Raw genomic sequence first — 22,406 nt, forward strand, 5'->3', positions numbered from 1 at the left:
AGTCAGAAGTACAGCAGTAAAGCCACTAACTTCCCATATACAGGATCCAGACAGTATCAGCCACTGTCTACCTGTTTGTGCACTGGCTTCCTTGCAGTGGCTTGTTTACAATTCCTCCTCAAGTGCCTGTGTGCCAAAGAAAACGTCTTTAATGCAGTTCTGCTGCAACAGTAGCCCTTCGCCTGTGGCTGACACAATTCTTATGATCACAGTTACTCTTCTGTTACAGCTGAGATGAAGCACGGTGTTGTCATCAGAGCTCAGAGACTCAAAAACCCACCCTGAGAGTCTTTCACATGAGCCTCACCCAGTGTCTTGGGACCATAAACAAACTTGTACTGAAGTAAAAGTTGTAAGAATTAAAACTGGTTATGTCTGTTCAAGCTCATACAGACATTTTCCAATCAAAATGCCTAAAACCAACATGTACTTGTCTAGTGAGGCCTTACCTAATGTTTTTCCCAATAAAACCAAGCAGTGAAAATCCTTCTCTAGATGTTCTTATTTCAGTATAAGAGTCACTTTTTATTTTACCTGAATTAAATAAGTATTAAAATGTGCCTACATATATGAATAAAAAGGAAGAGAGCTGAGGGATAAAGAATTGACCATATGGAAGAAGCTGGGAAGAAGACGGATGGGGACAACCAATTTGGGCAACACAGCACACAGAGATAAATAATACCTCCCACTGCTATGCAGGAATGTCCCCAGCTGTGCTAGGAACAGTGATGCAGAAAACTGCACATATGTATTTGCTCTCCACGGCTGGGAGAGGATGACAACGGGTTGAGAATAAAGCAACAGGAAACCTGGAAAGCTCAGTCCTGGCTCAGATGATTTTTTTAAGAGAAAGAAACCAGGGCATGAACAGTCACGCCCAGTGGTTAGGATCAATGTCTGCAACTGGATGCAGAACAAGGACAAGAACTGAACTAGAAAGCAAGGTTAGAAGTCAGAACATAAGCTGAGGGACAGGAGAAGATTTAGAACAATAGCCAGAAGCTCAGCTGTTAAACTGAGGAGCCACTGTAAATTCAGTCATCATTAATCATGGAAACCAATCACCCCGCGTGCCCATCCACACGAAAAGGCTAGCTTATCTTGTAACTGCTTCAAGTCTCAGCTGAGGGACAACTAGTTTTAAGGCCAGTGACCCCTGTCATTGTTCAAAAGGCAAAAATAATTCACTTATTGTGAGGGGAAGGAAGGGGAGTGGTTTTGATGGGCATGTTACACTTGGCTTCATAAGAAACTCGTTGCAGTTGTTTCATCTTGTTTATTGGCTACAGATGCCAATCTTCCAATCCTCTAGAGAGTGGGTACAGCTAGGAAAGAACAACATGTTACTTGACTTACCAGTGCATTCTACACGGGCAATTAATGGGTAACTCTGGGTTTAAAAAAATTTAACAGGGAAGAATATAACTGATTTTTTATTTTTTTTTTTTTTAACAGGGAGGTGGAGGGGGTGGTAATAGATTTGGAAGACACACATGGTCTTCAGGGAAGCATGAAGACTCAGCTGTCAACAGGCACGAATTCAGGGGGTTGCATGAAGAAAATGGGTGCACCCACAAGGTTTGAGGGCACGTGAACGGAGGCGGCTGACTCAGCAGCTGTGCAAGTATCTTCCATAGCTACAAGGAAAATTCTCATTCGTGGAGTGAGATGTGTTCTCCTGGTGCGGTAGCTCCCTGAAAACCCAATTACACTGGCCCCTGGTCTGATCCATATTAGGTATGCCTCAGTGACAGACCAGCTTGGCAATAACTCTATCTGCAAGAACTCTCATCGGAAGAGTGAGCCCCCAGGAGCAAAAACAATCAAAAAGCAAGCAGGAGCAAGGCTAATCCATTTAAGCAAGACTAAAACAGCCTTTATTATTATTAATAATAAAAAATAGGCTTAACTAGTGATGCTAGAAATTATCTCTGTCGGTCAAGCAAAGCAGACCATGCAGCTACTGAATGTAACCAGATGTGTGGGCAACGAGGGAAGAAAAAGGAGAATGGGGACTGAGGAGACTTGGAAAAAGGCAATACACTATCAGCTCTCTGAGTCTCTCACAGCTTTTCATTGGCTTCACCCCATCAACTCAGAAATCAAAGAGCTTCAAGCATCAGACATTTGCGTCTGCTCCATCTTCATCACAGCCAGACACAGCCCTGCGATTAAAAGAATGGAGAAATAAGGAGCTTACAGATTCACTTTCCCCAGTTGATGCGGTGACTCACTGCACCGAGATATCGATCCACAGGTCTGGCCTCTGCCGATAACTACACGCCACAGGGGTTAATTTAACTCCCCACCACCTGGCACTGCCTCAGACACTTTGCAGAGAACAGTTATAAATTATATAGCCCTCCAACGGCAGAAAGGAGGAGGGCATTTTTTCAGCACATTTCCTTTGTTACCCATACTCCTGCAACCGGATCTGCTTTGCTGCTTCCAAGTGTCATTTGTTTTCTTCCTGAAATTATATTGCAGTCATCTACTCAAGCACAAACAGCCCATACAACACTGTAAATGAGAGCCACAGAAAGGAAAAATGGTAAAAAAAGAGTAGCCAATTATTTTATACAGTATAGCAGTGTCCAGACATGCATACACGTGCACGCATACACAGACCAGGGAAAGCAATTTCTACAAGGAAGTTTCAAGTAAACACACAACTAATCTTCATCTTACAGAAATGCACGTGATTTCAGAAATAGCAGTATGCTGAAAGAGTGTAATGGTGATAATTGGAAGGATACACATAGTTTTTGATAACAACAGGTCCTCCACCTCAATATGGCAATGGTGGACAGCAACAGGGCAATCTGAAAAAAAAAATAACTGAAGTCTCCTCATTTTAAAACTTCCTTTGTCCAGTCTTAACCTGCACCTGGTTTACAGATAACAAATTCTTTAAGGTGTAACAAACAGGGATGAATTTTAATACTGTTCAATCCTTGCAAGTTCGTTGATTGTATCACATATATGTCTGAGTTTTACAGATGCTCACCATGGTATCTCTCAACAAAATTTCTGGTGAATATAACCCCGTGGGAGAACTGAATTGAAAATCTGACTACCTATTAAACTCTATGCTCTGAAAACATTAACCACCAGATTTATGCTCCTGATCCCCCCTAAAATCCCATTCCATTCAGCCTATGTACAAGCGACTGCACAAATCCCGCTGATATCCCAGAATGTTTCTGAATCTAGGTAAACATTTCTCCTGGATATTACACGGTAGAGCAACTGTTACCACCTGCTTTCAGTTGTGGCAAGGTATGAGTGGGGGGGTGTCCAAACCTTAATTGCTTTCCAGGGAAACAGAACTTTGTGTTTGGTTGCTTTTTTGTTTGTTGGGGTTTTTTTTGTTGTTGTTTTTAAAACTCAGCCCACATGTTTTCCCTTTACTGGTAGTGATCACCAAATCCTTAACCAAGTCATTGTACCTTCAGGTATTTCTGCAGTTTAGGACATCCTCCTCTTCCCATTTCCTTTGCACTCCCATTTAAAAACTGAGAATTAAAATAGAAATTGCCAGATACCAGTATTTTGAATGAGTATTTTTTGGCTGTTGAAACGTTTGGGTTAGAAGTATTAGAAAATTAAATTCTGTTTTGTGCACTGGCTGAAAGAGATGCTGTAAGCCCTGCCTGCAGCCCTGCCAAAGAGGCTTAGCTCCGAGTATGGAAATTCCTGTGTTCCTCAATCAGGGAGAGATCATCTAGCCTTCTCTTCTATCTCTGACAGTAGTCAATACCAAAAAGTTTGAACGAAGGTGCAAAAACACACTAGATCAGACTGTTAGAGAATAATCTGCCCACAGAATAAATTCTCCCTTTCCCCTTACTCCTTTAATTTCAAGTGCTGTGCAGTTTTCTTAAGGAGATGAAATTCTTTCTTTACCATCGGCAATGATTGTTTCATGAGCACAGGTGACTAACCAAGCCTGCCTGAAAGGGAGAACAGGACTTTTATCTGATAAAGAGTGACTACTGCACTCCAGACTCTGCTGAGCTAACACGGCTTGTTTCACTTAGGGTATACCTGCAATTAAGGGAAACTTAGGCAAGTTAAGCCAAATTAAGTACAGGTGTAAGTTTAAGGTGCATTAACTAGGGAATTCCTGTACTGATGTTTTCAGTTTGAAGTAAAAGGGGTCTGAGGAAGCTAATGAGAACTCAGAGCAATTTATTTTTTGATGAAAGTGTTGAAGGGGTTTAGTGAGCTCTAATATATATGTGAAATTCAACTCTGGGTTTATTAATTAACTGGGTTTTACTTAACTGAGTATTTCTGTGTACACAGGCCTGTAAAATCTGTATGTGACAGTCCTGACTGAACCTCTGCAAGTCACTCAGGCCCTCATGATTCTCCTGGACATGGCATGTGAACAAATGGTGGAAAAGCCTAATTCATCTTTGCATCTAACTTTGTCAGATCTTACGCAGGTATGCGCTTGTTCAGGGCTGAGTATTTGTCAGCAGCAGATAGAAAGAGGAGATACATACCTCAGCTCAAGATTTTAGCAATCTTCTGCATATAAGCATGTGTAAGATGCAGCGTAACAGCCCTTTCATTTAATCTCATTCTTTTCTGTGATGCTTTTAGAAACCAAAGTAGGACATTTGTGCATTCCGTGATTATAATTTTATTGACAGAAGAAGATATAATAGTTACATCTAATGTATCCCTAAGGGTTGATAATTGGATGTAGATTGTATTCTGGGATGGGAGATCTGACATAAATGCATCTAAATCTCTGAAATAGACTGGAATGTGATGGGCCGGAAGGTAGAGGCGGGAGAATGATGCATCAGGTATGAATATAATATGCATTTTCATTTCATCATTTCCAGCAAAATTTAATGGTTACATTCATCCGCTGCCCTGCTACAGTCTCCACTCAAAAGTATATAGAAAACAAACGAAGAGAGGGAATGACAACTGCAAAAAAACATGAGGAGTGTCAGGGCTCTGTAATTTCTACTAGTATTATTAGCTTATGGACTCAGTCTTGCTCCTAACCACCACCTTCTGAGCCTGGACTACAAATCAAAACACTACCCCTCTAGATTTGAAGCATTTCATTAGGCAACAGAAGCAACTGGAAGCATCATGGGTCAGACATGTTGCTGCTTTTTCCTGGTCGGTGGAAAATTGCTGAGTGTGTACATGCGTAAGGGCAAGAAAGTCACATCTACCTCATAGTTTGACTCACGGACTAATGCTAAAGGGCTTTTGCATGAACACATGAAACTCTTGGGAAACCAAGTACTTTTCTTTTTAATTGACTGCAGGATGAAGTTAGGATGTGTAACACTGGGGATGAAAGGAGCATTATGAGATATAAAGGTATAGTAAAGTATCACTGGGGACTCAAGGAAAGACCCAGCTTCTTGGAATGGGAAGCATTACCCTCTTAGCTGTACAAGAATGGTTTGATTCAATTTCTCAGTACCCTAACTGGTACTATGCAGAGATGACAGCTAAACTAGCTTTAACTAGCTATCCTGCATATTAAAAGCTGTGCAGCTGCATTTAACACCAAGGTCCTTATGGGGAAATTCGCTTATGCAGTGTGCAGAACAAGCATATGCTCACCTGCCAGTACATACTGAAGGAAAGCCTACAGAAGTCAACAGATGTCCAGACGGCAACACGTGTCATGTCTACAGGTGAGTGGCGATGGTTTATTCATCCCACGCCACTCCAGAATTTCATACATTCTTCTGTTTCTTCTCTGAATGAAACCAAGAGGATTTTCAGACTTTGCTCCAAGAGAGACTAAGCAAGAAAGCTCCCATCTAAGAGGTGCCAAGTCCTCTGCCAGGACTCTCACCTAGTATGAGAAAACTGAATTTCAAGCTCTGGTCTTAATTGAGGAAGAGGAAGAAGCTGAAACCTCATCTCTTACATGTTAAGTGACAGTACTGAACATAGAAGGGAGCTTCTCAAATTTTACTCGAAATTCCATCCTGGAAACAGAATCACAGAATCATTTCAGTTGGAAAAGACCTTGAAGATCACCTAGTCCAACCATTAGCCTGACTATTCTCAACTCTACCATATCCCTAAGTGCTATGTCAACCCGACTCTTAAACACCTCCAGGGATGGGCAGCCCATTCCAACGCCTAACAACCCGTTCTGTAAAGAAATGCTTCCTAATATCCAGTCTAAACCTTCCCTGGCGCAACTTGAGGCCATTCCCTCTTTTCCTATTGCTTGTTAGTTGGTTAAAGAGACTCATCCCCAGCTCTCTGCACCCTCCTTGCAGGTAGTTGTAGAGGGCGATGAGGTCTCCCCTCAGCCTCCTCTTCTCCAGACTAAACCCTCCCCAGTTCCCTCAGCCGCTCCGCATCAGACCTGTGCTCCAGACCCTGCACCAGCTTTGTTGTCCTTCTCTGGACACCCTCAAGTAATTCAATGTCCTTTTTGTAGTGAGGGGCCCAAAACTGAACACAGTAATCGAGGTGTGGCCTCACCAGTGCCGAGTACAGGGGTAAGATCACTTCCCTGTCCCTGCTGGTCACGCTATTGCTGATACAAGCCAGGATGCCATTGGCCTTCTTGGCCACCTGGGCACACTGCTGGCTCATGTTCAGCTGGCTGTCAATAAACACCCCCAGGTCCCTCTCTGACTGGCAGCTCTCCAGCCACTCCTCCCCAAGCCTGTAGCGCTGCTGGGGGTTGTTGTGGCCCAAGTGCAGAACCCGGCATCTGGCCTTATTGAAACTCCTCCAGCTGGCCTCAGCCCATCGCTCCAGCCTGTCCAGATCTTTCGGTAAAGCCTCCCTACCCTCGAGCAGATCAACACTCCCACCCAACTTGGTGTCAGGGTACTCGTCCCATGGAAGTTTCCATAAAGCAAACCATTCTCTTTTGACAAACTCTCATTTTCTAAGTCTTTAGTTTTCTCAAAATGCCTTCAGGTAGCTTCAGGTACGAAACTTTTGAAATGTCCTGCTGCAGTCCCTGTTTCACTATCAGTGCCACGCTGCTTGGGGAATCCTGCCCACCAGACTCAGAAGCAGCCTACACCAAGCATAAGAAAGTTCAGGTGTGAGGACAAGTGCAAAGTTTTGATCTAGCAAATAAAACTGGAAGTTAATTTGGTGTTCAATTCAAGGGATTTAAGAGACGCGTTTCTTCTGTTTCAGCAGAACATCTATTGCCACATCTGCCTCAACTCTCACAAACCCATGTGTTAAAGCACAGTTAAGAGAAGTGCTTGTGCTTTGCTGTTCAAAATGTTCCTATTTATAGCATTAATACTGACAGATTTAAAAGTGATTCCTACTGCACAGATTTGTTTCTCTTTACAGTATATTACTCGGTGTTTTTCAGCCTTTTGCAATTTACAGACCCCTGAAGGCATTTTCTGGGGGGGGTGGGGTGGGTGCAGAACCTCAGAAGCAAGCCCAAGTCCACAGACAATTGATTTTTCTTAGTTGCTTTTAATAGACCACCCCCCATCCCCTGAAGTAGCACATGGGTCCCCAAGGGCCTGCCGACTGCAGCCTGGAGGCTGCTGCTCTGCCACAGCAAGGCAGCTCAAGGGATGATTACAGAAAATGCAATACTAGCATGATCCTGGTGTAGGAAGCTATACATCTCAACTGAGTTCAAGAAAAGCTGTGAGAGCACAGCAGAGAAGGCGGCCAGAAATCAGGCCAAGCCAGAAATCATCTTAAACACTGTAGTTCTGGAATTGTAGTTCTGGAAATAGGTTTAGGTTACAAATTAATAAATATCAAGGAGTGTGACAATTAGAGCACATCCTGTTCTGCAGATGGAAAATTCTCAGAGTAGTAATGACTTATCGAGCTAGCTAGGTTTTTTCCTATGAAAGCTTAAGCTAAAAATGCTTCAGCTAAAGAAAGAATAGGATCTGAGTTCTGAATGAAGCATCACCTCCGCTTTGGAAAAACTGCACAACATGTACACATAATAACAGCATTAGAAAGCTGCTGCCACCTATAGTTAACCATGGGCGTTATTCACCCCGATCCCAGTTAGAAGAGGAAGGCAGCTGCCTAATTGGCTCATACAATAAGTGAAGGTGAGCCAAAGCATTTTCTGTTAATACACACCCACTCCTTATTATCAAAGCAGCTTGTAAACATGCCTACAAAACAATATCATAGGAAGAGAGCAGAGGTTAATCTGTAGAAGGTGCACGACAACTGATGAAGACCCACAGTTGCTGTCTCTCAGCCAGTCCATACAAAGCAGGTCAGCAGCTGCACTGGGAGGACAACGCTTGGGCCGGCTGAGGGGGAATAAAATAGACTCTCCTGTCTCAAAATCGCTGTAATCAACTCTAAGGAAAGAGCAACTCCAGGGCTGCTCAGGCATTCAAGAGCAACAAGAACACATCAAGACAAGAAAAGAGTAGGAGCAGGCAGCACACACAGTGTGCCGTGAGTCTCAGCTGGGAGTCTCAATCAATGCCTCCAAAGTAATAAAAAATAAAAGCCACCAAAAAGCCCAATCATTTTAATTTGCTCTTAAAGGCTGCAATTGTCATAAAAAGGAGATCCAGGTGAAGTACAGAAATGACCAAATTTCAAAACACTGTATTGTATCAAGGTGGGGGGACATTTCAGAGGGAAGCTGGTAGGGGAAACACAATTGGAAGAGAACTGCTCAGGCGAGAAGTGCTGACTCTGCTTCCAAGCAGCTTCTGGCAGAATGTCTACCCAGTCCAAACTCCTTTGGCATTTTATTGTGAGACACTGAAGAAGAAAAGGCAATTCTTAACTATCAAACATACAGTAAGAGCTTATTTTAAAAGAAGAAAAGATCAAGAGGAGAGAAAGTGAGAGGAGTTCAACAGAGCCCAGTGCTACTGCTGCTTGCTCACTCTTCACCTTTGATCTTCTCTCATCAAGCCTTCCTGGACAGACTGTTCGATGCAGGTACCAGGTACCCAGCACATCAGCTACAGACAAAAGCAGAAGGGTGAGGAGCTACATGAAGAGGAACAAACAGCAAGGAAGGCTGTCCAAAACCTTCAGCCACACCAGGCTGCTGTTTCCCAGAGCCTACCTGAACCCAGTGATTTTCAGTGCCAACAGAAGAAAGATCTAGTGATCTTCTGCATGCCCCATTTGCCTACTCGATTGTTACTGCTCGATCAAGCTGTCTTTCATACACTACCCCATATTTCACCTGCCAGAAAGGGGGAGGAATCCGATTAGCTTCTAGATGCAGTTTAAGCAATAAGGGCATGGTTGACTGACTTTCTGGGCAGCGAAAGGCCACCTTGGGTACTATGACAAGATATTCACTAGCTGATAGCGTAGATTAAGGAGGAACCTGGCTCTCTTGGCTCTTTGGTGTGTATGCAGCTCGCATTAGCATTAATGCAAGCTGCGTACGGGCACTGAGAGTTTGCCAAACAAGTGACAAACAGCAGCTTTTCATTCAGCATACATGAGCAAAAAAGGGGCACAAGACACTCAACCCTCTATTGCAAGCACCTGACAACTATTTAAGCATTGAGTCAAATCCAGGAGTTTTATATAACAAAATGACATAGAAAACATCCACTGAGAAAGCTATGGAATATGGTACATACTCTACAGCTTTGCAGCATGGTTCTGCATGGAGAGGATAGTTCCAAAAAGATGATAAATATGCATGATAATATACATAAATAATAAAAAACCCAAACTGTGGCTTTTTTTGAGAGAGAGATTGCCCAGGGCATAAATCCTCAGAAGCTTTAACAGACTTAAGCTAAGCCAAGTTCTCATGCAACTAATAAAAATGTTCCACTTTCTCCTCCAAACAGAATATTAAATTTTTTGGCCTGTACATTAGGTAAAAAAATTGGAGTAAAGATTCAACCACTGCCAAAAATTAAAAAAAACCCCAAACAACAAAGCAAAGATTATGGAATGACTCCCCATCTTTCAGCTGCCATTGAGAAACACATTACAAAAGGAAACAAGAATTCTTCAGTCTCTAAGATAAGGAAGAAGAACTACTGTATTTCCAAGAGCAGGCTTTCATGGGAAATGCCAGCCCTCTACTAGAAGGTTTGAGCATCTATAGCACAACCTGACATCAGTGGAAATTTGTAGGGGCCATCAGCCAGATGATCAAGGTCAAGCACTATCATCTAGAACCCCAAAAGCAGAGCAGGCAAAACAAGATTTTGTCCATTTTGTGCCTTGCAGGTGCCTAGGCTATGCTTAATGATTTTACATACAATTTCCACTCCTGTCCCCTAGCCTGGGGCAGGGAGAGAATGTTACCAATTAAAGGAGCAAAATCGCAGTGGTTCTATGCTGTAAAAAGAGACATTACCACTAACATCTGCAGTTTTATGCTGCACAGAAAAATATTTCCTCAAATGATAATAATAGTAATAATAATAATAATCATACGGTGCTGTGTAAGTTTATTGGAAACAATACATTCCACAAAGCCCCAGAGAGCTTGTTAAATATTTACCAAACAAGAATATTTAGTATTTAATAAGACACTAAAGATTAATGGAAATAAAAAGTAATAGGCATTTTTCTGATGCTTCCAAACATTAATTCCAGTCAAACGATGCCCTTCTGAGATACCAGAAATGCTGCTCAGTACTGGGACATCCAAGATGTTCAAAATTGTTGCAACGCAAGTTGCTGTTAATTTTTTCAGCAATTCATAGTTATTTTAATAGTGGTTAAAGTTAATTGAAACAAGTTCTTAATAAACAGTAATAGATTTACCTTCCCACCCTCAGGGGCTGTTGGGAGGATTAGTTGATATTTGCTCACAGCTTTCAAGCTAGAAATGCTGTATGAACACAATTATAATATTCTTGCAGAACCATTCTTTAGCAGCTTACTCTTGTCTGTAATTAGATGCGGTGATCAGATTATATTTTATATATCACTGCAATTTTCCTTTATCAACATACAGCAAGTGGCTCCAGAGGGCACCTATGGCCCTTTAACGACTTCACTGTTCTTCAGCTAATGACCATCAAATAGACTAATCGTATCCAAAAAAGAAAATGAAGTAACCTGCAGGTATACACACAGCAAAAGGTAGAATGCTTCCCTTCTTCCACTGACTGGGCTTTGAGAAATTAGCTAATGATAATGGTTTAATAATGAAACAGATGCTCAACGTCACTTGGCTGCTTTATGCACGAATAGCCCCGTAGGAAACCTCCCACCCTCGTTTACTCCAAAAGCACGCACAAGTGAACTTGGTGGCAGATTGCAGTGCAACCTGCCCTTTTATTTCCCACCTCCTGGAAGTGACAGGCTGCATCTCACAAGTTCTCGTCATACATTTTCTCTACATGGTCCTCCCTCAAATGGAATTAGAAGGCGTGTTTCTTGATGGAGACTAGCAATCACCTATCAGTACTATAGTAATGGGAAGGAAACAAGTAGAAAAAAAGACATCTGGACTGTGTACTGCAGGATCATATTCTACATATTGCTGCAAAAATTGTATTCTCACTGCCTGTCCTATGTCCTTGACTGAAACAATGTAAGCAGGAGAGGAAAGGTTCATGAGAAAGACAACAGCAGCAAAATTACATGAGGTTTGTGCCTTTGGAGAAGATGGGTTCAGTGCTGATTGCTCATGCAGGATGAAGCCTGTATAGCTGCTCTTGTATTAGCTGCTCGGGGTCATGTGCTTCCACCTGCAAAATCGCTGCCCACGGATACAGCACAACACAGAATCTCTCACCGCGGAGAGGCCAGCGAGAGTTTCAAATGGCATCCCAACACTAGTCTGCATGTGGCTGAACTGCTCTTGCACAGCCTACACCGCTCAGTGTCCAGCTGTATCTGGCTGTAGAGGCTTTAACCAACAGGCACAAAATATACCAGGGGAAGATAAAAAGGATGCACCTCTCCTCTTTTTTTTCCTCTCCCCTCCTCCCTCCCAGGCTCTGAAATATATACACTCCCTGCATCACAAGATAAGAAGGCCAATCTGTGATATGTAAAAATGAGAAGGAGATTCATATTCTGTTGTATATAAATCCCTGAAGATCGTGTGGGTGGGATTCAAATAAAACCTCTTCGCTTGTGTCATCTTTAACAAAATTCAACTGCCAATGCTTTAACACAACAGCAAAAAACTTAAACATTTCTGAGGCAGCTCAAATAATAGCCTTGCAGGCTGAATGTGATAGATCTTCTATTCCAATTCTACACCTCTCCTCTCTCGGTCACACTAGGAATGCAAGAGGGAGGCTGCAGGGTATTCGTTTCCAGCCATCAATAAATAAGTGAAGTCTGCTTCAATTCCTCTAAAACAATCAGCCACAAAAGATTAAAAATAGTAACCATTTGATGCTACTGTGACAAGTCCAAGAGAGGAACTGAACACTGCTCAAATAAAGTATTTATCTTTCTGGAAGACTTTCACTGATGCAGGGAGCCAGCGTCACCAACATTTGCAAGCATGATGGTCCAGGGCAGAGCTAGGTTTTAGATGAGGCTACAGAACAGTCCATGCCAGCCATGTTTCTCTAGTTTTAAGACTACAGACTCTCAGGAAAGCCGGCACTGCTAATTTCCAGATTTCCTGCTAATCCGCCAACTAAGACTAGAAGAACATTCTGCACTGTCGCTGCTGCAACCCAATGCACAGTTTGAAATGTGTCACTTTTGCAGACATTTTTAGTCCCAGGCCAAATAGTGTGGTCACAATTTACATTCACTCTCCCTAATGCAGAGCTCTAAACAGGGTTTTTCTAGCCTTAAATCAGTGTCAGCCCATTACTATGGCAGCATATAGCAGTCAGGAAGTTAATGGATTTAAAGGGCGGAGGTATTGATGGCTGTGAAGTGGAAACTATTTATCCTGTAAATACTGTAACAGCTAAGACAGCTCATCTCATTACAATTTACTTGTTTCAAACACTAGTGTAGGGAAGGGCTGGCAGCTGCAGGTTCTGTTACTGGAAAAGATGGGGGACAGACCTGCCGCAGGGGTCTGCTGCTGTAGGCATGGCTGTTGGGGGTGAGCTACAGCAGGGAATCTGTACTTGCAGCTTTTGTTTCCGCTAACCAGGAGACCTTCTCTGAATAACACACACACATAAATATGCCTCCAGGTATACTCTCCAAGCTGTGCTGCCTGGCTTTCTGCATGCACTGTCACGTATGCTGGTAGACAACCGACTTGGGAGGTGCTGTGTGGGCTGGGCTAGACTGTAGGATTCCCCATCCCAGGACGGAATGCAGATCGCCAGCAAGCTCCTGTTCACTTGGGAAGCACCACATGGAAACACACAGTATAAATCACAAGTCACTACAGCAATTTTCAGTACGCTCTGCCAGGTTGAGATCTCAGAAAGCTGGGACACTTACTTACCCTCCTGCCCTTGCCAAACCTCAGAAAATGACCTTGAGGGAAAAAAAAAAAAAAAAAGTAGGAAAGATGGATTTTTTTCAGCCAATTAGTAGCACATCCAATAAATATCGAATTGTTCTGTGGATAGGAGCCTGTGAGCACCTTAAAGCCTTTAGCTTAGTGATTCCCAGTCTTCAAACTGTTCAGTTTTGTACAACCTCTCAACTGAATTATCTGAGAAAAAATTGGGAGATAATTCCAACGATTTCCACATAAAACCCTGCTAGGCCCTGTGAGCATTAGAAGACTGGAGTGAGAATGAATGGGAGGGAGGAAGGAAGACAGTAAATACTCCACACTTTATTTTCCTTCAAGGAGTAGAGAATTTATAGTTCATTTTTTAGTGGTTTTTTTTTAAGACTTGTTTGCTTTGCTTTGTTATCATCCCAACTAGGATGCAAACCTATCTCCTGCCTGCACAGAAAGATGTCCGCAGGCAAGCAGCAGACCTGCTGTTTCTCATTCCCTGCAAAGGATGCGGCAAGTCAGCATTCTGTAGTAGATGCTCTTTCAGCAATAATCCCAGTACTGACTTTCCCCTGCAGCTACAATTCTACGCTTTTTGACCACAGAAACACTTTGTTTTTACATATAACTGTTTAATAATTACCTAGTGATCAATACTTACAAGTTTAGGCAAACACCTCACTTCTCAGGAAGAAAGGGACTCTAATTTTGAGCACCCTATATGTGGCAGCCAGACCTTGTCTCCAAGGCCTACCTTGTCTCTTGGCCACCAGTGCCCCTGAAGCCATTGAAGCCGCTATTGAGACTCTCTCTGATCGCCAGACATGCGTGTCAGGTTAAAATCTAAAATTAGAGGCGTGTGCAGCCATACTACGATGATTGGGCCCGTTTAAAACACTTCAAGACAGGGCTGTAGGAATGTCCAAAACCCATCAATACTAGCTCTCATTTCGTGGCTAGCATACGTGAGGTTGTACCAGATGGAACTTCATACAAAAATACAGGGGTGCTCTGAAGCTGCTATCAAAATAACCAAGACTTTAATTCTCAGATGTTAAAAACAAAAAGATGCCCTTTCAATTCCCTGCTCTTGGCTGTTAACTTTCATTTGTTTAGGTGCCAGCACACTACACTTCATAAAAATTAACACTTTTTTTTTTCTTTAAACACTTACAAGCTTATTTTCCTTTCACCGGTACCAGCTGTTTATCTCCTGACTTGATGATTCTCTTTGGAAATGTGAGTTGACATCTGGGTATGAGCGGATGCTGTAAATTGCCAGCATTTCTGTCTACTTATGCAAGCAAAGATTAGTTCCTCCAACTACAGTAGCATCTCTCCAAAGAATGCTAACACTATGATACATAACAACCCTCTCCTTTCACTGCTATTACCCCTTTCTTTTCATTCAAGTACCTTTTTCTTTCGCTGAAGGCAAAGCAATGTATTAAGGCACTAGACAATACAAATAAATGTCATTTAAAGAGAAAGCTTCCCAGAAAGTTCACATTATCCCTTACGATAGGCATTAAGGAGTAGGTGAGAATGAAGAATAGGTCAGAGGACACAAAATGAAGTGAATCCACAGTCTCTGCCTAACTGAGCTTGAACACAGCAGCCGAGGAAACCTGCTGTCTGGCTCCAATCCTTTCCCGCAACAGGGAAAATAGGAAAGGGAGAGGCAGCTGTACAAAGCACCAGGTACTTCAACATGACCCTGACTTGTTCACTTGACCTGCCAGAGGAAAAGATTCCGTACTTGTTTCCCTTCATCCTCAATTTTAGTAATTTCTTTCACAGCTTTTACAATTTTGCCTATTTTATGCTTGTGTAAGATCAGGTGTACACATGTCTATCCCCATGCTGCACGCATTCCCACAGAGTTCTGTGGAGCAAGGGACTTTTCCTTGCTATGCCCCACCCCTGACAATGCTCCTTTGTCTTCTGCACCCAATGCACAGGAGAATCTATCGTTCATCTTAAAGGATGACATGTTCAGACACTGGCAAGACAACACATGAAAGGTATCACAGAACCAAAGGCCTCAAGTTAAACTGTTCCTCCTTAAACCAACTGGCTGTTAGCAGGATGGAAAATGAACAGATGCACCTGAACTATACCACACACCATTCATCCCATTTCAAGCTTTAAAGGTTAAAGCCAACATCTTTAATTACAAGAGCAATGCAAGGCAGGCATGGGACAGAAGTGTCACATACTCCCTTGAGAGAAATGTATCTCAGACAAGGAACAACACAGTCAAAAGCAGTTTCACACATAATCCTTGCAGACAGAAAATCAACACTGTTTGAGGTTTGTCCCATGGCTCTTGGGTTTGGGAGAATCAATGGGTAACACAGTGGTCTCCCAAATACAAAATAGTAACTGTTTTCATAAACCGAGAGGGGTTTTTTTGTGTACTAAATGAAAATTGTCAAAATGTTTTTAAAGCTGCCATGACCAAAGCAGGGAAAACCCTGGCATTCTTTGCACTTGGAAAAGCTTTCTGCTTTCTGAGTTTTAACTCATAAATAATAATCTTGAAGAAAAAACCCACCATGATGAGCAGAAAAGAAAGCACAAAGCAACATGGAATAAGTTGGACTATTGTGGTTTCTATTAAAGTTATTATTTATCTTCCACTGAATATGGAGAATAGTGAGGAATAGAAATGAAAGAACGGGGAAGGAGGAAAGAGAGTTGGGTTTCTGCCCAGAGAAGGAGGATGCTATTTGGTTGAACAAGATCAGCTCAACCAAAATGCTGACAGATGGTGGGGAAATAATGTGACGTTATGAAGGGGGGAAAAATACCATACATAAGTTTTATAGGTATTTGTATATGAACAATGCCTTAGCCTCTGCTTAAAGGCAGTCTACCATTGTGGTGGTGATGCCTGGGAGGAAGGCACCTGATGCAACTAGGACTTCTATCCACAGTGAGTATTCATTCCTGTTTTGACAACTTTAGAGTGGCAGTAGCTCTAGCTGATTCCCCCACTACAGAAAGGGCTGCTCCAAATGCTCAAAGCTCAGGCCACCACATTTCAGAGCCTTGTTTTTCACTTCAGAAGAGGAGCCAAGTCCTACATAGACATCTGGACACACTATGGGAAACAAAAGTCACAACCACCTACGATTAAATGTATGCAGGTTACTTTACAACATAATAGAATAAAATAGTTTTGACGCAAGGAAAAGGAAAGCAAAAGGCATACTCTGCTATTAAATTACATAAACACTGCTTTCGATTGTGCTGAGACTCCCCTATCAACAGACCAACGTGCTTGCTCACTTATCCCCTCCCTGCTTCACACCGTTCCCCCACTCACTCTCTCTTTCAAAACAGCCTCCCTTACTCATTTAGATTTTTCAACCATAGGGGAAAATGTTTCTGAAAATAAAACAGTTCTGATATTATTCTGAGATCTTAAGTTCTTGCTTTCCCCAACAGCCCCAGCCACTGCTCCATCTGAGGGAGAGTATTCAGATATGCTCAGAAGCCTAGGCAGATTTGTTTGCATAATGTGTGGTGTGCAGAAGGGCTAATTTATTTGTGATTCCCAAAGCCCAGGAGACAGTAATCTAAGGAGGCACCAGAGACACAAGCTCTTCATGAAGACTCTTTCACATATTATGCTTACCCATTGCAAGCCTGCTGGTCATACTGAAATTTTTCCTTTTTTTTTTTGCAGCACCTAGCTAGAGATGAGTATGGTTCCAAGCAGAGGATCAAGAAAGGAAACAGCAGAAACGTTTCCAGGAATGAACACAGAGCAGGAAGGATAAAGAATTTCAGTGCTTTCCACTGCTTGTTCAGTGTCCTTCTCACCTTGCTTGTAGTTACACTTTCTGACAGCCACAGTTTCCAGTAGAAGTAGTGTGACATAGGCCTTGATGCAACATAGACCTGGGATTTGCTAATGCACTGAACCACTCGGAGAAGTGAGCAGCAGAAATCCTTTTTGAGCACAGGCAGCTCTGGCTCTCTCCTCACAGGAGATACAGCAAAATGAAGGACAGTGAAGGAGACCGAGTGAAAATGAAAAAGATGTCAAGGAAACAAACTGCAATACCATTGACAATCACCTTACCTGTCTGCTTATTCCAATTGAAGAAAGATGGAAGAACATTCCTGCTCCAAGAACTTTTCCAAGCATCGTAGAGTTGTTAAAAAAAGAGCAAGAGTCCACATACACCTGAGAAAACAGTCCAGCAACTAATTGCCAAACAGACAAGGTGTATCTTCCTGAAGAAAATATACACATCCAAAATAGGTGTTGTCCATCTTTCGGTCATTGCTTGGAAAGCAAAAGTCATGCTGAATCTCTAGGTAAAGTTAGATGTGGTGTTAAATTTGCCATTCTAGAATTCATTAGATGACACAAATCCCAGAGATTTGGAATATTGTACCTGTACAGATGTTGCTCACACAGGAGGCAAAAGATGTACTGCACACTAGGAGATGGGTGGCTGAACTTCCCTTTTCATTTCTTTTTAGCCTTTCACATGAGATGCAATACTTGCTATTCTCAGGAGAGAACAACTCCTTTTCCTCCCACAAAACACGTACATAAACTTGTGGAATATGCAAGTTGCAATCTTCTCTAGTTTTTCACTACAGGTAAAGGTGCCTCTTCTGTGCCTGTGTATCCCCCACCACACCAAGATATCGATCTGAATTAGGCCTGAGCCTCGGCTATTTGCTGGCAAACTTCAGCTTGTCAGAGCACCGTCAGAGAACAGCTTCAGGAGAGTGAACTGCCCGTTCATTCATCCCGAGGAGCTCAGCAGGACGCTGCCCTGCATGACAGGCGTGAGGCTCAGCCCAACGCGCTGGCTGGCCTCAGGGAGGCTGTATTCTCCCTCAGGGAGGCAGCTGCTGCCTGGCAAGCAAAGCAGCTTCCACAGCACCACGAGTCCGCAGACAGACCTTCTGACGGTGGCTTCTGCCAAAGCTGGTCCCTATAGCAAGCTTATCTAGAACAGCGCTTGGGGCCCACGTGGGCTTCCATTGCCTCAGCCAGTAAGGTGACCACCAAACACCCAGAGCCTGCTCCTCTGCCAAAAACCACCCCCATTCCTTGCAGGATTGCAAAGTACTTGGTATGTTAAGAGCACTAAAATTAAAACATATAAAGCATCACTGTGCCCCGTCTAGTGAGTATTTGGGTTGAGAGGCAACAAAGAAGTTCTCCATTACTAATAAGAAAAATAATTAAAACCCTTGACAAGGCCTGACAGCTCACCAACACAGGGCAAAGCACTGCAGGAACAACTGTCCCCATGGGAACTGGCAAGTACAGAGCACAGGAAAATGAGAACTGTTTGAATTAATAGGGAACATTTGCTCTAAATAAAAGCTATTTTGAGAAATTAAAGCAAACAAATGTCAGCTCCATGCAGCGGCGTGTTGGGATGTGATGTGCTGTAATGTGTTGTGACACTTCATAAATTAAAGCTTTTTCTTCTCCCCCGGGGGAAGAGAATTCAAGTGCAGTCACATACTTGAACTTGGAAGGTCTGCAGGCTTGACACTTACCAGTCCTGACTCCACTGATCCCCTGAGTCAAGACACCTTCGTGCCTGCCCTGTGAGCTGCTCTGTCCTCCCTCAGCCTCCAGGAGACTGCTGCACAAGGAGCTTGGAGCTCACACTGAGCTTGGAGCTTGAGACAGCGCTGCCATCACCTCACCTTGGCTGCCAGGCTCCAGACAACACTCATCAATCCACAAGGTGAAATCAGATGATGTCTGTAAGGAACTGTGTTGGACTTTTGTCTCAACATTGCTGTAGCACCACCACCATTTCCTGGCCCCAGCACCCCGTTGCCATGGAGGAGTACGCCCTGAAGGAGACGAAGGGTCCCAGACAAAACCACAGCATCCGCCCGAAGCTAAATCTGGATGTGGGAGATGCGCCAGCCAGCATGACCAGCGCCTGGGCATCTGCGCATGGGGGACCATGAGACCAGGAGCCCCATGATCGGGGTGAGACATGCAGGCTGGCACGAAATGGGCGGACTCCTTGGAAAAGATCGAGGGGACTGGGACAATAAAAGGACTGTGTACTCCTCCCAGGGTGCTCCCCTCTTCAACACCTGCTACGTGGGGCCAGGACCTCAGCGGAGCTTGGAGCACCACCACCCGCACCGAGTCCGAGCCACCGGAACATCGCTGGATCCCTGGTGGTGGTGGTAATTAGCTGCATACCTACCGTCTTTCTTGCTTAGGGTTTCTGACTTTCCCCTTCTTTTCCTCTCTGTCCTATCGCTAGTACTAATTGTTATAGCAAATAAAGTTTACAAGGTTATACAGCATCTGACCTCGTTTGCGTCTTAATCTCGCTCTTGGGATCGTTTAAGAACCCACCCCGATATTGGATCGGGACATTTTAATTGGCGTCACGGACAGGATGCCTTGAGACGAGAGTGCTGTACTATCTTGCTGTGTTAAATGTAAACCTCTCAGGATGAAATAACCCCCTTTGTGTTACAGTAAGGTGTGACCTCCTGAGACTGAACAGGGGGTACTTGCATATCCAGGTGTGGCCCTCTCAGGACGATAATCCCCTTTGTATTGCTTTTGTGTTAAATTCAGATTTGGCCTCCTGAGAGTGAATAGGGGAAATTTGATATTGTGTAATATTCTGTAACTGAGGAGTTGTTGTTTTGCTTTGGAGAAAAATGAACATTGTTTTAGAAAACCCCTCAAAAGAGGAAGTACCCAACATAGGGAAGGAAACTTTGTTTAAATTGTTAGAGAAATATAAATCAAAACCTTCGGTACCTGGAATGGATTGGGCCCGAGGGAATTGGTACAACTTACAGGCTGTCACTGATAGGATTGTTGCTTTGCAGAAAGATGCAAAAGTCAGGTCTGGCAAGGGCAAAGGTTTTATTTGTGCAGTGTTAGGAGCGAGTCTGGCAGCTGCGGGGGAAGAGAAAAAGCAGAAGTTGTATCAAACTGATATTGTAATAGACTCCCTGCAGATGGCCGTACAGACCCTGCAGAACCAATTGAGAGAAACCAAAGAATTACTAGAGGAGGAAAGGGAGCAAAATATAATATTAAAGAATGAGTTGAGGGAACAACTCTTGGCGGAGGCGGATACACTGGCGGAGGCGGAGGTGAAGCTTCTGGAGAAGGGGATACGGCAAATTTATCCGCAAGAGGATCTGCAAAAGGCAAAAGAAGCCGTAGAAAGCCCCCCCCATATGTATCCGCTGGTTAAAACAGAGTATGTGTACGAGGACGATAGAGATAACCGTCCTCAGGTTATCACCAAAGAAGTCCCATTTACATCAACTGAATTGGCAAAGCTGAAAAAGGATTTTGCAAGGACTGCAAAAGAATCAGAGACAGAGTATGTGTGGAGAGTGTCGTTGTCAGGAGGGGATGGAATTTTATTGTCAGAGAAAGAAGCAGAAGGATATTGGGGTCCGGGTGTGTTTTTAACTACTGGCGACCGCCGAGCCCCATGGTCATTGACTCAGAGAGCTGCGTACTGGGCCGGAGGACTGAACCCCTTGGAGAGGGGGGATCCCCTTGCCATAACAGGAACAGTGGATCAGTTAGTGGAAAGTGTGCAGAAGGCAGCCTGTCTGCAGATGATGTATGATCGGGAACTCAAGCCTAACCAAGGCTCCCCGATGATGATGCCTGTGGACCCAGAGAGGATGACTCCCCTGATACGAGGACTCCCTGACTCCCTGAAACCCATGGGCATCCAGTTGCAAGGGAAGATTCAAAACACCCCCAATGCAGAAAGAATGACAGCTGCTTTGGAGGGGATAGTAACCCCTGACCATCAACGGCCAGGGAGGAAAGTATGGACATGGGGAGAGGTAGCCCAGGAATTGATCAACTTTGGGAGAAAATATGGTCCTGTTGGTGGATCGTCCCAAAGAACTGAAACCAGGGTCGTACGGGCTGCAGAGCAAATGAGTGAGCGACAGTCACCCATGAGGAAGGGCCAAGGCTTGGGGTCACCCCGACTTCAGAATTTTGGGAGAGAGAGGCCCCTAACTCGACAGGGACTGTGGCAACTAGGGCTTCAGAAAAGTGTCCCCCGTGACTTGATGGACGGACTCCCGACCAAAAAATTAGAACAACTTGTGCAGAATTGGTCAGGACAAAGGGTCACTCCCAAACCAGCCCCTAGTGCCCCACCTTTGATAGACCTTGGGGAGGAACTGACCGGAGAGAAGAAGGTGGCGGGAAACTAGACCCTCCGCCCCCCCGAAGGTGAGGGGGGAGGCGGAGGATGGATGTTTGTCAGACAACTCACCTGCAACACAAAAGGAGACTTACTAATTACTGTTGCTGTAGGACCAAGAAAAAGATCGGTAACATTCCTAATTGATACTGGGGCACAAATCACCGCGCTAACGCGGGCCGAAGCAGAACAGTGTGGAATCCCAATCCCATCTAGAAATCTAATTGTCTTAAATGCCCTGGGAAAAACACAGTCAGTGCCTATGACACCAGTGACACTCTGGTTACCAGGAGAAGAAAGCCCTGTCAACACCATGGTGGCCATAGGATCATTCCAGATGAATCTTTTAGGTATAGATGTTTTGAAAGGTAGGCAGTGGCGAGACACCCAGGGAAACTCATGGTCTTTTGGTGTCTCCCAGATCAGGCAGTTGGCCAAAACATCGGACATAGAAGTGCGTTTATTGCAAGCAGCACCTACCCTGCCCCCCTCCAAACTGACAAATGTGAAACCCTACCCATTGCCTCTAGGAGCAAGGGAAGGAATTATACCAGTTCTGGAAGATTTGAAAAGACAAGGGGTTGTGGTCCCCACTCACTCTCCCTTCAACTCTCCAGCATGGCCGGTCCAAAAACCAAACGGCAAATGGAGATTGACAATAGATTATAGGAGGCTCAATGCCAATACTGGTCCACTCACATCTGCCGTACCAAACATTGCTGAATTGATAGCAACCATTCAGGAACAATCCCACCCTGTCATGGCAACAATTGATGTTAAAGATATGTTTTTTATGGTCCCTTTACAACCTGAGGACCAGGATCGTTTTGCCT

The 22,406-nt window shown here is 43.8% G+C and overlaps 2 protein-coding genes across 4 annotated transcripts in view; one reads left to right on the top strand and one right to left on the bottom strand.

The window, feature by feature from the left end:
- LOC141923269 (transmembrane protein 263-like) overlaps positions 1–22,406 on the bottom strand; it is a 247,878-nt gene that overhangs the window by 65,301 nt on the left and 160,171 nt on the right. The gene's annotated exons all lie outside the window — the stretch shown is intronic.
- LOC141922916 (uncharacterized) lies at positions 19,798–21,583 on the top strand. Its single transcript, XM_074823045.1, has one exon. It carries the CDS (start codon positions 20,042–20,044, stop codon positions 21,581–21,583), a length of 1,542 nt encoding a protein of 513 aa, XP_074679146.1. The 5' UTR covers positions 19,798–20,041.

The sequence above is a fragment of the Strix aluco genome, chromosome 4 (genome assembly GCF_031877795.1).
Source record: "Strix aluco isolate bStrAlu1 chromosome 4, bStrAlu1.hap1, whole genome shotgun sequence".
Taxonomy (NCBI): Eukaryota; Metazoa; Chordata; class Aves; order Strigiformes; family Strigidae; genus Strix; species Strix aluco.